General features: G+C 49.3%; 1 protein-coding gene across 8 annotated transcripts in view; it reads right to left on the bottom strand.

Moving 5' to 3' along the window:
* Positions 1-16,138, bottom strand: part of LOC135263563 (neurexin-2-beta-like) — a 655,607-nt gene that overhangs the window by 211,161 nt on the left and 428,308 nt on the right. The window contains exon 1 of one of the 8 annotated variants that reach the window (XM_064351751.1): positions 7,647-9,319. The exons of 4 other annotated variants lie outside the window; for them this stretch is intronic. In XM_064351751.1, coding sequence (XP_064207821.1) covers positions 7,647-7,944 — 298 coding nt within the window. In that variant the 5' untranslated portion in view covers positions 7,945-9,319. Of the gene's footprint in view, positions 1-7,646; positions 9,320-16,138 lie in introns of those variants that run through there. 3 more of the 8 variants (XM_064351750.1, XM_064351753.1, XM_064351752.1) reach the window with 3 other exon arrangements.

Genomic DNA, 16,138 nt, shown 5'->3' on the forward strand with positions numbered 1-16,138 from the left:
TACACTGAAGCACTCGTGACCCGCCCGAAAGAATTCGGGATTCAGAAGCGTCCCACCTGCGGGACGAGGCCTCCCCCCGGATCAAGTGCCCCTCCCACGCTTTCCACCAGGGGATGGGGCCGGAGCTTCCGCGGAAACGAATCGACGCGGTGGATCGTTTGCATACCGCTAAGTGCAGGAGCGCTCCGACCGCCTGCTGCGTGCGCCATTTAGCATTTAGCTCCGGTACGCTTTCTCGCGCGGGGTTTCGCCCAACTCGATTGCCGCCGCTCCCATTGACTGGCCCGCATCAGGAGCTTGGCTCGCCCCACCAGCCCCGCCCGCCCTTGCACTTCAGCTGAAAAGGATGAGCTGAGCAGGGCGGTCTGCCGCGCTCGCCCTGTAGCTGAGTGAAGCTGTGCAAACGGGCCCCTTCATAGAGCTCCGCCAGGCCGGCCCGGTTCATCAGCGCTCTGAGAGGAAGGGCTGAGGGGACAGGGCGCTACGCTGGAGCGATGACAAGGCCAGCTCAGTCACCTGGCTCACCTGCAACTGGCTCACCTGCGGTTATAATCGCTGTGGACGGGTTCCCTCTTGCTGAAGGAGGGGATGGATGGAGGCTCCATATTCAAACATACACACAGTCAGACAGACACTAGGGCAAACAGGTACACAGTCGCACAGACACATGGGTGTGCAGTCACATGGGTGTGCAGTCCAGTGCGTGAGGCTACCCAACTCAAGTCATACGGGTAAACAGGGGTACCCAACTCAAGTCATACGGGTAAACAGGGGTACCCATCTCATACAGGTACACGGGGGTACTCAGTTCAGTCATATGGGTATGCAGGGTCAACACTCCCAGTCATGTTTGCCCAGGTGCACTGGCAGGCAGAGGAGTCATGCTGATCTCACAGCCAGATGGACGCCCCGTGGCGCAGTCCAACGGGCAGAGGCATCTGAAACACCAGGACCTGCCATGGCCTAATACAGCCATCAACCTGCTGCCTCCCCCTGGAGCCCCACACTGACACACAGCTGGGGCTAGAGCTGCGCTCACTGCATCCCAATTACAGCAGGGTAGAGCAGGCCCAGCGAAGCCTGGGGCTAAAGTTTCGATGGAACCCAGTAGACGCTGCACGGAGGCTGGGGTCAACTGAGGAAGGACTCCAGAGATCACAGGCGCTTCAAGGGCTGTTCAAGGACAACCTCTGAATGCGACGGTCTCCACAGACACAGCACAGCCGGGGTTGCGGCATAGAAGGTGCATCATATTGCCGTGACAACGTCAGGCGACTGAAAGCAGAAGTCCTTCAGGGAGCTTCTCGCTGCCAGTGTACAAACAAAGCTTCATTCCAGAAGGCCGCCCCTTTGACCTCATCACTGCAGGACCGCTGCACTCCCATCATCGCCTTTCACTGAGTGGCAGAAAGACAGCGGCCATGACGCCTCTGACCAGCGCTGCGGGCCAAGAACACCTATAGAAAAAAATCAAACCCTTCCCAAGAAAGGACTAAATGAATCCAGTTTAAAACCAAACATACTAAAGTGGATAGGCAGATATGGAATGGATGGTGGGTGGGATTCAGGATGTTAACCTCCCTAACAGGAACGTGTGCACACACACACACTTTCTCACACAGACGCACATGCACACACGCACACACACACACTCACTCTCTCTCTCTCTCTCTCTCACACACACAGAACAGGTATCTCCCATCACAGTTCATCTCACAGAGGAGGAACTGTATCAGCTGATATCAGACCCTAAGAGCGACTGACTCTGTACGGGGGCCGGAGGGGCCCTGACAGGAAGGACCAAACCCCAGATGCTGTATCTGGGGATCTGCTGTCAAAAAACCTTCACAGGGGTGGAGAAATACGGCAGACAGGAAACGGTCCCTCCGCTGCGGCGCGTGGATGAGGAGGAAGCCGCACCGAAAACCGTCCCCGCCGCTCAGGCTCTGCGTTTAGCGAGAGAAACGCGCGGTGCGGTCAGTGTGGTCAAGACTCGGGTGCAGGGTGGAGGAAATAAATGCAAACAAGGGACGCTAACTGCTTCACTTTTGAGCTCAAACATGTTGCGCCCAGCATAAAAATGATTCATTCGTATTGCGACAACATTATATTTACGCGTGGAGCACAATGTGCATTTGCCTAGCAGAGCATTTCATGTAATATTTCATGTAAATGTGGATGTTTTAATGACATTTTTGGTTAAGTACCACATTCTCTGTAGGGTGCACACAGCAACACTTAGAGTGTGAAATCAGCAGAGGGAATGTACAGTATTTTACTTAGAATAAAATTAACACCGAATTTTCAACATGTAATATACAAGGAATTTGTTTTCCCATTTCTGGGTTGCCACAATCCTCGACCTCACTAAAATTAATTTTGGTGATGTTGAGACAAACAGAATTACTGTTTACCACATCAATAAACAAGACTGCCAGTAATGTGTGAAGAAGACAAACTTAAATTTTGCAGGCTTCTCATATTAGTGCTATTTTAATTTGTAAAACAGCGCATTCTCTCCAGAATGTTCTGCAGGGTCTCAGAGACCCTGTTATTAAAGTCTCAGATACGTTGCATGACTAAAGCCGACGGCGAAGCTCTGCTCTCCCTGTCAGGCCTGCCCTCCTGAGATAAGAGGGCTGGAAACACCTCAGATCACTATGCAGGGGACGGCAGGGCCCCGGCGAAGACGACGAGCCAATGGCAGGAAGATGTGAGCCAGGTAAATGACAGAAAGGATGCGGTGATGGTGGGAGCTAAGATGAGGCCCTGTTACTCACAATGCTGCCACGCACCAAGAGAAAGGGGTTGAGGAAGGTCCCATACCACAGAAGAGAGAAGGGTTTGGGTGTAGTCCGATCACACTGTTAGGAGAGGGGTTGGGATATGGTTCTATCACACTGTGGGGAGAGGGGTTGGGATGTTGGGAGGGGTTGGGGATATGGTTCCATCACTATAGGGAGAGGGGTTGGGGATATTGGTTCTATCCCACTGTGAGGAGAGGGGTTGGGGATATTGGTTCTATCCCACTGTGGGGAGAGGGGTTGGGATATTGGGAGGGGTTGGGATATGGTCCTATGACACTGTGGAGAGAGGGGATGGGATATGGTTGTATCACACTGTGAGGAGAGGGGTTGGGATATGGTCCTATCACATTGTGAGGAAAGGGGTTGGGATGTGGTGCTATCACATTGTGAGGAGAAGGGCTGGGATATGGTTCTATCCCACTGTGGGGAGAGGCGTTGGGATGTTGGGAGGGGTTTGGATATGATCCTATGACACTGTGGAGAGAGGGTTGGGATATGGTCCTATCACACTGTGAGGAGAGGGGTTGGGATATGGTCCTATCACACTGAGGGGACAGGGGTCGGGATGTGGTCCTGTTCTGTGCCAGTGGCTGTGTCATTGAGGCACACAAGCGAGCAGTGCCAGAGTGAACTCGGCCAGAAGACGCATTCTGAAGCTTCAGCTGCAGCAGAGGGCTGCGATCCTCCAGGGAAGAGGGGAAACATGCTGTCTAAGAGTGAGCCTTTTCTCAAATGAGCCATCCTGGCAGGGGCCCTCTCTTTAGCAGATAACAGTGTCTTTGTTGAAGCAACCTGTGTTGTGGAGATATTGCCTTTTTCCACAGAACAAAATGACGTTCATCACAGAAAAGATGAAAAAAAGACTGTGAAAGCACATTTGATCAAACTTCATTTTAAGTATGTTCACCCATGTAGTGTCACTCAAGTGCAACTAAAATGCAAGAACCGTTCAACCACAGAAAAACATTTTTGCTTGTCAGTGACATTGTTGCTTAACTTGCGTAATCGCACAGGATTAGAATGCATTTATGGCTAGTTTCAGGTTTCGCCTGTGGTAATATTTTGGGGTGATGTAAGGCAACAGACATAACTCACCAAATTAGATAAATCAAAAACTCAAATAATACACAAATTAATTACCAACAAAATTTACATACAACTGTATTGTATGTTTTGCATTGGCACTTTGAAGACATCTATTTAAAGTTATATGTTACCCAGCCCTCATCCCTCTTCTCCAAACTATCCTCTAAGGCCTCAGCTGTATTATCCAGCCCTGCATTAGCAGTACTCAACAGTTCTACCATGATGGATGCCATCTCAGATTATCTTTGTACTTAACCATTCTTTACCAGGAAGATCAGATGAGAGCCAGTCCTCATCTGCAATTCCATTCTGGCCACGAGACTTAGCAACACTGCAGCGCAGTCTTTACAGAGAACACAGAATTCAGTAAAGGGTATCGAATAAGGGAAAGGGAATAGAATACTGTAAAGGGTATAGAATACTGGAAAGGGTAGAGCACACGGTAAAGGGTATAGAATACTGTAAAGGTTATATAACATTGTAGATGATATAGAATACAATAAAATGTATAGAACACAGAAAAGGGTAAAGAATACTGTAAAGGGTATACAACACTGAAAATGATATAGAAAACAGTAAAGGGTATAGAATACTGTAAAGGGTACAGAATACAAGGATTCTGTAATGAATAAAGAATAGTGCAAAGAATGTAAAACACACACTCATTATAATGATGTTTCACTTCTCTGTCTCCATGGTTTGATCACTTAAAATAAAAAGCCACAGCCTTTTTGTGAAGGCTTGAAACAGACAGTTTCGCAACTCACTTAAAGAAATCACATGTCCGTTGAAGGGAAATAGACAGATTTTTATCTAAACCAATAAAAAAAGACCTTGCAATTGCTAGTGTTGCGCCGGGTGCATTGCCATGCTTATTTATCTTCATGAGAAAGAAAGCAGACCCTCTCAGCAGAGTCCATTAACGGCGAACGTTCGATTTTTTGCAAGAGGGAGTGCACACAATTTCCTGTTTACTCCGTCCAGTGCAGGCCAGTTGGATGCAAAGTTGCAATCGGCAGATCGCCGACGCGAGCTGACACAGTGATCACAAAACAGGGGAAGCGCAAAGGCAACACCCATTTACACACGGAAACAGAACAGAACAAATGACTGCTACTCAGCTTCCACAAAGTCACTTGTAATTATTGCCTTGTCAAGGGGGTAAAGTAAATGACTACATCAGCAGAGTTGAGAAACAGAGAGCACTAAATTTGCAAGGCAATTACATCCCAAATGTAAGACTTGATGGGGGTTGCACAGCAGACTAGCAGCGTGATAGAAATTGCAAAAAAAATAAAATAAATCTTTGCAGTTGCTACGACCACAGATGTTATGCAGATGCTCAGTAGATACTCAACTCAGTGTGCTGAGATTTGTTGGAATTAAACACATTATGATCTGTTGCCTCATTAGTAATGTTCACAAAGGGATGCAGCTAAAGACTCGGTAGTATTATGAGATTCAATGCCATTTCATTGTCTCCAATGCTACATGGCATGACCGCCATGCTGGTTCAAGATGGGCAGTGGTACACAGCCTGGAGGGCATTTCATCAGGTTTGGCACTGACAAGATGTTCATGCTGGGCACTGCAATGCGTTGTGACAGCCATGTTGGCTCCAACATGAAACTTTCATAACTAGCCACCACATTACTAATATCCCAGTGATCTCTACTACTGCTTTCTTCAGGTTCTCACAGTGAGAATGCTGGCTTCAAATGATTTCTTAATTATCTTAGTTAATTGCTTGTTAATTGATTACTGATGCTGGATTTATGTTACTACACACAGATCTGTTATTTGCCCTTTTTCTTTGTGTAAGCAATGGCAGTGCAAATGTACTTGTACAGACAAAAAGATACCATTAGTAATATAGCCAAACAAGCTGAAAGACTTGAACTGAACAGGCAGTTAAGTGGTCCAAGTCTTATGACGAATTGGTAGACAGGAACAAAAATATATCAAATACAAGCTGATTTCTCTGCCTGGTCCGAATCATTATTTGTTAATTCTGGAGATAGCATTGGCTCACTGAGCAGATGGTCCTCTCTCGTATTTACACCGCAAGGTTCCGATTGTTTTGATATCCTCTGGCTGCCTTGGCTTGATTTGTGTTTCCTTGATTGAAAGGCAAAATTGCAGTTGCTTAAAATAAGCACAGACTGTTCAGTCTACCCAGTATGATGAACACACACAAGCAACTGAGTGAGTGTGAGTGTGTGTGTGTGTGTGTGTGAGTGTGCGTGTGCACATGTGTGTGTATTTATATGCATGTGAGGAACTTTTATATTTAAAAAATATTACTGCTTATACAACCAACACTTACACATGTTCAGCAGTATTAACACATACATACGCATTCTAAATACCAAACTGCTTAAATTTGTATTCCAGTAAATAGGTCAGGGCTATTCAGCTAATCATACCACATAGCCTGTTAGCAACAACATGATGATGCTGATGACTGTGATGTTGAATCAATGAGACTTCCATCCCCTAGAACATTACGATATGACTACAGCAGCAATTAACTTGAACTTAAAAAGAGCTAACAAAGCAATTCACTTAATCAAAGTTAAGCAAGCAGGGGAGAATGATTAAATAAAAATGAGAAACTGCCCCAGTTTGAGCTGCCATTTTAGAAAAAGAAAAATGATTGTGGGGAGAGGGTTTTTTTTTTTTTTGAATACAGTTGAGAGGAAGCGCCTCGCGTGTTTTGTTCAGTGCGTTCTGTGGTTAGCCTGCGTGCTACAAGCGACGGGACGGCTCTGAGCCTTGGAGACGCTTGGCGCGTCGGACACGGCGCAGGGTCGGCGGGGGAAACGGCGGGAAGGCGAGGAGGCGGCGTCTTTGCTCGCCCGGGAGGAGACGCGGGGTCTCTCCCGCCCCGCTGAAACACATGCTTCCGTTCTATCGAATACACATAAACGCAAGAGCCGGAGGGGGTGGGGGGGGGGCTGCCGCACTCACGGCACTGAACGGGCAGGGGGAGAGGGAAGTGGGGTGGGGTGGGGGCGGGGGGGGGACAATCACTTGTCAGCAGAGCGCTGATTTTTTACTGCAGAGCCGAGCGCCGAGGGAGAAGGGACGCTCCGATTCCGGAGAAGCCCCGTTCGATTCGGTCACCACGGAGACGGGCCACGGGAGGCTGGTGCGCCGCAGAGTCTGTGGCGTGCGGCGCGACGGCGCGGCTGCCGCTAACAAGGACCCCGACCGTCACCGCGTGCCAGAAAAAAGGAGATGCAACAAAGCCATTTTGGAGTCCAGCTGCAGCAATACGTAGACTGCAAACCTACCTGCGCCAACTTCCAGACAGCCAGACCTACCAGTACCAACAAATGGACCGGCAAGCCCATCTGTGCCCACATCTGGAACAGCAAAACATACCCATGCCAACACCTAGACTGAGCATGTGCGCCACCTGAAATTTCATAGGCTACCGTGAGAGTGATTCGAAGGACCACTCAAGATGGCTCCGCCCCCTTACCCCAGGTACCACTGAAAGTTGGGGAGTCCACCTCCCCCCGCACCACAAATCAAATGCTGTCTAGCCAATGAGGAGGAACCCAAGTTACAACTCCACCCCCGCCCACCTCGCCTTCGTAAAGGCGCCAGCCGCCAACAATCGATAAACGCGTGCCGCGGGTGTCCCCGTGAAGCTCAGGAGGACGAATGTGACGGCGGGAGCTTGCCCGAAGGTCTGCGGCTGCAGAACCCAGATAAGAGGAACAGGAGGGGCGGGGCTTGACCTACCGTGACCCCCGCGCGTGAGGAAGGGCATGCGGTTGATGGCGATGGGCACGGTGCCGTGCTTGTTGTGGAAGTGGTGAACGTGGTGCGTGGTGCTGAGGCTGGAGGACACGCGGGCGCTGCGGGCCACGCCCGGGAACGCCAGCAGGGCCAGCAGGAGCGCCAGCCGCCATCGGCAGGCCGGGCCCAGCCAGGGGGCGGGGCACGGGGCGGGGCCTGCCGGCACGCCGGCCAATGGGGCGCAAGGGGGCGGGCCCAGCGGCGCCGCCGGGGCCCTCAGTCTCACATGGCAGGAAGACATTTCAGAGCGCGGCCGAGCCCATGGCCTCCGGATTCCCTCGGAGCGCAAGAAAGAAAAGAATCGACGAACAAAACTATTTTTGGACCGAAGAACCAAGATGGAATCCTCCAAACTGGACAGCAGCCCAGGCCAGAATCCAAAACGTAGAACAAGCAGGCTCACACACCAAAAAAGAAGAGAAGAATCCTCCAGGAAGAAAAGAAAAAAAAAAAGATAAAAATTAAAAATTGATGAAAAAAGGAAAATGTAGAAAATCCTCAGTGTGTTGGGTTCCGGGTGATCCAATCCTGAAAGGGAGCGATATGCAGACTTCCGTTTCCTTCCCTGGGAACGTTCCACTGGAATTCTGCTGGGAGTACAACCAGGAGTTCCTCGGAAAGCCGAGGAAAGCAACCGAACGGGAAAAACAAAAGCCTGTTACGAGTGAGTCAGCCGCCTAAACAAAAAAAAACAAAAATGCCAGAACACAAACAAAATGTGTAATCTGTGAAAAAGGAACAAAAAGACAGAAAGGAGTTGCCGAATGCGAGAAGGGGAAAAAAATGCAGCGGGCTTTTAAAGCGGGGCAGGGGCTCGGGCACACGTCTTCACGGACGTCACAGAGACAGCCCCGCGAACGCAGCGCACATCCTCGCCGCGGCCAGACTCGCTCCTCAGCCAAAAAAACGGAAACTAAGAAACCCCCCCACTCCTCCTCCCCCCAAAAAGAAGGCTGCTGGAGTAGAGCGGGGTCCTGGAATCCGGCTCGCTCTCTGAGGGTCTCAGCGCCCGGGGGGCCAAAGGCACGGGATCCGACAGGAGGGGTGGAATTCGGCGAGCGCCCTCTCCAAAGGACGCGGGGGGGATCTCTCTCCCCTCCCCTCCCCTCCGGCGCTGGTGGGACCTGAGCCCAGGACTGCAGGGGGGGGGACGCGAGCAGCCGATATCCTCCGCCTTCTCACTTCACCTCCCTTCCCGTTGCCATCTCCTCCGCTGCTCCGCTCCTCCTCCCCCTCCTCCTCTTCCTCCCGTGGGTTCCCGGCGGGCGGGCGAGCGAGCGGCTCAGTCGGTGGCGTTCCGGAGGCTGGTCAGAGGAGGCTGCTCCGGCATCGCTCCGCTCTGGGCTGCTCGGACGGGGCGCTCCGCTGGTGGGCTGCGGGGCTGCTGCGAGCTTCGCGCTAACGGAAAGATCCGGGGCGCAGGTGCTGGCGCTGAGGCATAATCACTCCGTAAAAAGGGGGGGGGGGGATTGTATGAGCCCCCGGAGCAGGCGGAACGGTGCAGCCGCGAAAAAAATAACAACCTTGGCAGCGAAGGAGCTCCGTCTCGCTGATGCGCTCCGCTCTTTCTGAGAGAGCAGCGCAAGAATGTGAGCGAGCGAGAGAGAGAGAGAGAGCAAGAGAGAGAGGGAGGGAGGGAGGGAGGGAGGAGGGGAGACAGAGAGAAATCAAGAGAGAGGTAGAGAGAATGAGCGAGAGAGCAAGAGAGGAAGGGCAGGCGAGCACAAGCGCGCGCGCGCACACACACACCTATCGCACGCGTGTGAACACACACACACACACACACACACCTATCGCACGCGTGTGAACACACACACACGCACCACAGATTCGCAGCCAGTGCTGAGCCCCAGAGGCTGTGTGTGCAGCATGGCGCTGCAGAGGATGCGCTGGACGTGCGCTGGGGAACAGAGTCGACGGGGGGGGGGGGGGGGGCACAGACCAGGCACGGCTCTGATTTCACAGGTACTCTGTCTGCGGAGACCCTGTGGGAACAGTATCCACCTGGCAACAACGGGGAGGAACAACAAACACACCCCCAACACCCCCACCGTCTAACACAGGAATGGTTGGTTCCCGATTGTGCTGAATAATTTACTGCCAGCCCAAACTAATGAGGGACCCTCTCTCTCTCTCTCTCCTCGTCTCTCTTTCTCTCTCTCTCTCTCCGTCTCTCTTTCTCTTTCACATTCTCTCTCTGATTCTGCTTCTCTCTTTCCCTGATTCTGTCTCTCTCTCACTTTCTCTCTCTCTCAGATTTTTTCTCTCTCTTTCTCTCCCTCACATACATCTGCTTCTCTTTTGTTTCCTTTCCTCTTTCCCTCATTCTCTCACCTGCCGTGCTCCTCTCCTCTCCTCTCCTCTGCGCAGTCTTTCCGAAGCTCATTTCTTCCCCGCCTCCCCGGGTGCTTTTTTCTCTCTTCTCCTGCGCTATATTTCGTATTTAATTGGCTCTGTCTTTATTTAAAAGACAGTGTAAAATGCTGCGGTTCATTTAAAATAGTGTAAATGTTTCTCACTGGTGTTGGAGCTTAATCGTGCCTTGCTCTGACTGCAGGGCTGAGGAGAGGCTGGGTGGCAGGAGTGGGTGCCCTGCGAGAGAGAAGCTGACGGGGCATAAGCATCACAAATACGACGGAGGAGAAGAACACGAGGAAGGAGGTATGGAGTCAGAGAGAGAGAGCGCGAGACAGGCTGCAGAAGGAGTGAGGAGGGAGCAAAAAGAGAGAGAGAGAGAGAGGAGAGAGGGACTGAGAGAAAGAGAGCGAGAGGGAGAGAGGGACTGAGAGAGAGGGAGGGAGAGGGAAAGAGAGAGAGAGAGGGAGAATGAGAGAGAGAGAAAGAGAGAGGGAGACAGAGAGAGAGAGAGAGAGAGAGAGAGGGAGAGAGATTCCACATCAGATAAATCATGTCGGATAGAGATCTCAGCTGCCTCTCCAGTCTGGAGGATCGGGCTTGAGAAATGGCGGTAGAGAAAGGCGCCGTCACCTTTCACCGTAACGTGCCGAGCGCGGCCAGACCATTATTCAGGATCAGAGCCGGGGGGGGCAGCATAGGGGCCCTCTGATTGAAAAGAGAAAGGAAAGGTGGGGGACGGGGACAGGGGGGCTGAAGGGGTGGGCGGGTGTCCAGGGAAGCATATCCATGACGACGCCAGGACTGCCAGCACTACCAAATTCAACAAGGCACTCCACCACCGCACACAGCTGTAGCTGTAAAAAAAAACCAGCAGAATCTCTCCATCCCCGCATCAACAGTATGACGCAGTCGTGTGCAACCAGCAAAGGGCACGGAGCTGCGGATACTCACGGGCTGACTAATGAGGGGAAAACTGCAAACAAACGCAGACAAACGCAACTCAGTGCAAAGGCCCCCCGCTGCAGAGAACAGCTGCCGACCTACAGCACGCAATTTACCGAAACACAACAAAAGCGATCTCCTGGAGACACACGCACGCACGCGTGTACACATGCACACACGCACGTACGCGCACACGCAGGCACACACGCACGCACGCACGCACGCGCACAAACACACACACACAGGACCCCGTTCATCTCTGTCTGGATACGCGTAAGTGCCTGTTTCTCCCAGCCTAATACAGAATGCATTTTCATTACTTTTAAAAACGGTTGGAAACAAGTACTTGCGCAGTGTTACTTAATGCATAGCATGCATAGTATTCAAATATAGAAATGCACTTGGAAACGCATTTTTATGTAATATATGAAAAACAGTATTTTCAATTACAGATTTATGGTTTTTGGATGTATTTGAAAATAGTTATTTCTATTTTCTAGTTATCAGTGACCTCATTTAGAATAAGCAACATTACCACATTCATAGGCTCACATTCATGCTGGTATACACAAGATAGATAAGATGCCAAGTAGAAAATACGCATTCCAACACACAATCATTTTATTTGGGTCCTTGTAGGGTAAGTATTTGAGGATAGTTTTAAATACAATTGGTACAAATACTTAAAGAAACAGTATGATATGTAACTATTTTAAGATACGTTATATACAATTGGACTGAATATTCGATTTTTTTTCTCAAATGACATTTGAAAACTTCAAACAGAAGTTTGCTTATAAATGAATAAATGATTAAATAAATAAATGAATATTAAGCCTGTTTCAGGCTTACAAAAGTCCCATGAGTAACATTAATGATAAAAAAGCACATTTTAATATCAGTCAAAACCAGAATGGATTTTTAGTTTTAGTGAAAGGAGCTTTGATTATCCTAAGACAACCAACTATCAAGAAACCAACGGACAAAAAAAGAAAAAAAAACATCTGACAATATGGTGACTTAAAAAATAAAGAAAAAACACCAAGCTTCTTGAGCACAGTTGAGAATGGAAATAATTGACTTCCATCGCTTGTGAGCAGAGGCTTAAAAACAAATATTGCATCTTTGTCAGATTTGTACCGTTTCATTACTGCAGCTTGTCTCATTGATTGCCAGAAAACCTCCAACACCATGAGAGCAGTGGAAAGAGTATAGACACACATGCAAGCATGGGCAGTCACACACACACACACACACACACACACACACATCACACATCACACACATATGCATACTCACAACCACTAACCCGTACATGCACACACCAGATACATGCACACACACACAAACAAACAACACAAACACATATGTGCACACTCACACACACGCACACCCCCTCACACACACATGCACAAACACACACACAGATCACAATACATACTGGTAGCAGATCAAGTCCCCGGAACAAGGCAGTAAGCCTGAATTTGCTCCAGCAAATATCTACGGCGAATGACCGGATAGCCGGCGGAAACGTGAAAGCGTGAGTTGTTCAAGCCGTCCTGGCCGGGTATGTGCGCTCGGCAAACACACAACGCAGAATTAAACGGGGCGAACAGCAGGCGGCTACCTGCCGGTAAACGCCTGCGCTGTGCATGATGCGCGCCACCAGAGGAAACGGGCCTCAGACGTCGCCGTTCAGAGAACACGGCCAGCCGTGCGCCATTTCAGACTCCCCACGTTTACTTACACGAGCCACACTCCTGACCCCCTGTAAACGTTCTTTTAAAAACCGCGTGTTGTTTGTTTTCCGCAGTCAGGACACGAATGCCAAAGCGACCGTTGCGAGCACACGGGGGGCTGATGGGAAGGAACCGGACGCCTCTACCGGAGCGATGACATCACTGAAGGGGGGAAGCACAATCCGCCACACCTTTAATGGCGGATTGTGCTTTTCTCGTGGGTTACGATGTCGGGAGTTTGGACGCCCGCTGACACTTAACGAGGTTCAGATTGTGACAACCGATTGGACGATGGCATGGACTATACAAGCTCCCGACCAGACCAGACGACTTTACAGTCGGCAAAGCACAGCGGGCGAAACGTCATACACGGTGCCGCCTCCTGATTGGTCAACAGGACTTGAAACACGGAATCGGCTCGCATGACCTCTCGCACCTGGCGAATTCAAGCCGACTGCACCCACATTGTTTTGACAAGTCAGAAAGCAATCGGGAGCCTGTAGACCAGTTCGGATCGGTTCGGAATGGTATCTCACACCTGGCGAGTAGGAACGTTGGGACCTAACGTTCTTCTTACGATTTGGTCCCGATCAGAAAAACGTATCGGGAGCCCGCAACCCGCCCTAACGGTGGCACTGGAAAACGCTATCATGGATAACAGGCTCGTGTACGCGCACACTTGCAGGCATGTGAGCCCACCACCGTGCTTTCAGCTGCTGGTGCTTTTCTCACCTTACAATGCGAACAGCGGGTGCTGAATAGCGTGTGCTGATCATAGGACGATTGAAGCGCTTAATCCGAAATCCGCACGGCGGGAGGCCGCCCTGCGGACGGCCCCAGCGTTCCTTCTCCAAAGAGCACGAGGCGGCGCGGAGCCTCACAGGAGCCACGCGAAAATGAATGAGTCCCTCCTTCCTTTTTAAAATTCAGAGTTCCTGTCCATGGGGGGTGGGGGACAGGAGGAGAACGGGCTTAACTGTTTGAAGAGCAGGTTTCTTTGGAACGATTTTAAACATTCTAAGCCGGCGTTCTAGAACTCCATTTCTCGCAATCAGCAGCGGTGATTGCTACATCAGCATCAGAATGTTCAGTTAAGAACATTCTAATCAACCATTTGCAATCTCACACCTGAAAGGGCTAAGGGAGCAGGGAGGGGGAGCTTGAGGGGGTGAATGCATAAAATGACGACGCAGAAAGCACTGAGAGACGTGCACCATCAGGTCCCTGGATGCCTGAGCTGCCCTGTTCAGCGGCGATGCCATCGCATGCAGGCCCGACCTGGAGGAAAGGCCTGCATTAATCAATCCGCAAGCCCTGGAGGTAATCTCCGTCATAAGAAGATGCTATCTGGGTAGTGAGGGAAGGCGGCTCTCATCCCTGCTGCAGTACGGTAGGCCGCCGGGGCAATCAGCAACTGTCCAATCACAGGCTCTCAAATTCCCCATTGGCAACCAGCACAAATTCCATTTACGTGGCCCTTACAACCAGCAAACCTCACTACCTCAATATCAGCAACAAATAAATAAAGAAAAACAAGGAGTGGTTGTTCCCGTCCTTGGCACAGTCCTATTAGGCTTGAAATAATTTAATAAGTTAAGTTTAACGTATTACAATACTGTATGTAATGGGCCCTGGCGTTTTTATTATTTTAAATTTTTTTTTAAAACCCATTCAGACCTAGCTCTGAAAACCTTTCAAATACTGTTTAAAGATACACGCTATCTTACTCTCCTTCTGGATGCTATGTCCCTCGTAATCCTCTTTGCTCACATTTTTTCAGCGGGGACAGTGAAAACCAGACCGTCTGCAAATACTTGTTTATTTATTTAGCAGAGTCGCCTCTGACGCTTCCAGTGTGATCCCTGTGAAACGGGCACACCAGCAAGCAAGAAAGCAGCAACAGGACAAAAAGGAGAAACCTCCTAGTTGAGATTTGCTATGGCTATGCAAAGCCCACGCCTTCATAAAACAATTCTATCCTGCAAGCAGTGCCACTGATTCCAATTCTAAAGGGTAATAGAGGGGGAAGCTGTTTCCATAAATGTGTCAGCCTTACTTACACGCTCAACACTGAAGAGCCACAGAGAGGAATTCCATGAGGAAGCACTTGAGAGGATATAGGTGGACAATAACCAACCCGGGAGCGTAGCATCAGGAAAATGGGGGAATCGCGCCAGAAAGAAACGTACATTTTACCCAGCTGGCCGTCCTAATGGCATTTCGGGGACATGAAAGGGAAATCCATAAAGAGAATCTATAAAGGGAATTCAAATCTGTGGGTGTCTGTCTGCCCTGATTGCCTGAACCAGCGATCTGAAGGATGAGAGAGTGTGTGCTCAAATTACAGGCTTCATATCCCCGGCATCACCTGGGAAGAGATCCCAGCAGGCACCTGGGGAAATCCTCCTGCTAGGCACCCGAGAGACAATTTACATTTTTTAATTATTATCTTTTTTTTTTTTTTGATCAGTGCTGAAAAGATTCTGCTTATACTGGGCAATGTGTGTTGTCTGTTACCATGACCACAGTGAGTGGGGTGAGCCGTTTATAAGACTCGATGCATACACTAAAGCAAATTGCTTCATATTGCTGACAGGTGCCTTGGTGGTTTGCAAAGCTGAATGTCAGTCAACGGAGTACGCATAAGAATTTAGGCATTATGACAAAATATAATATTGTTTTCGTTCAATATGGAGATTTTACATTCTCCATAATAATCGACTTACAGCAGCAATTGTAATTTAGCAGTGCCAATATTAAAATTAATTGAAAACAGAGCAGACACTTTCTTTAAACAAAAGGTCTGAACTAGACTACAAATTCTGCAAGAGCATATAAGAGAAAGTAAAGATATGAGAGAGAGGCTACATCAGTAATAATTATTTGAAAATGGAACATTTGAAATGGTGGTTTAGCGCCACCTAGGGTGGTAGTGGCACGAAATCTGATAAACGTGATTGACATTTTTTCAATTTGTATTATTTCAAAAAATTTGAATAGTGGCTGGATTGAAAGGAGGTGTGGTCAAAATGTCCACATATTTTTATGTATATTTTTTTTTGCATATTCATATTCAATTATCTTGAAATGTCTTAGACTGAGGGGGACGTACCTCTCAGGACAGAATTAGTACAATTTGGCGATTATGGAGCTTATGAAAATTAATATTTTGCAAAAAAGCACCCCCCCCCACCCTCAAAGGCCACATTGCACTACAACATTACCAGACATGCCTGCTGAATTTTGTGAGTTTTTAAGCATGGGAAAGGGGTGAAAATGTAAACAAAAAAAGAGCAAGAACAATACGGGTCCTGAACACCCTTGGCGCTTGGCCCCCTAACTACTGTGTCATGCTACGCCGACCCATAGAAATAATCACTGGTGACACCGACCATA

This window comes from Anguilla rostrata, chromosome 9 (genome assembly GCF_018555375.3).
Source record: "Anguilla rostrata isolate EN2019 chromosome 9, ASM1855537v3, whole genome shotgun sequence".
Taxonomy (NCBI): Eukaryota; Metazoa; Chordata; class Actinopteri; order Anguilliformes; family Anguillidae; genus Anguilla; species Anguilla rostrata.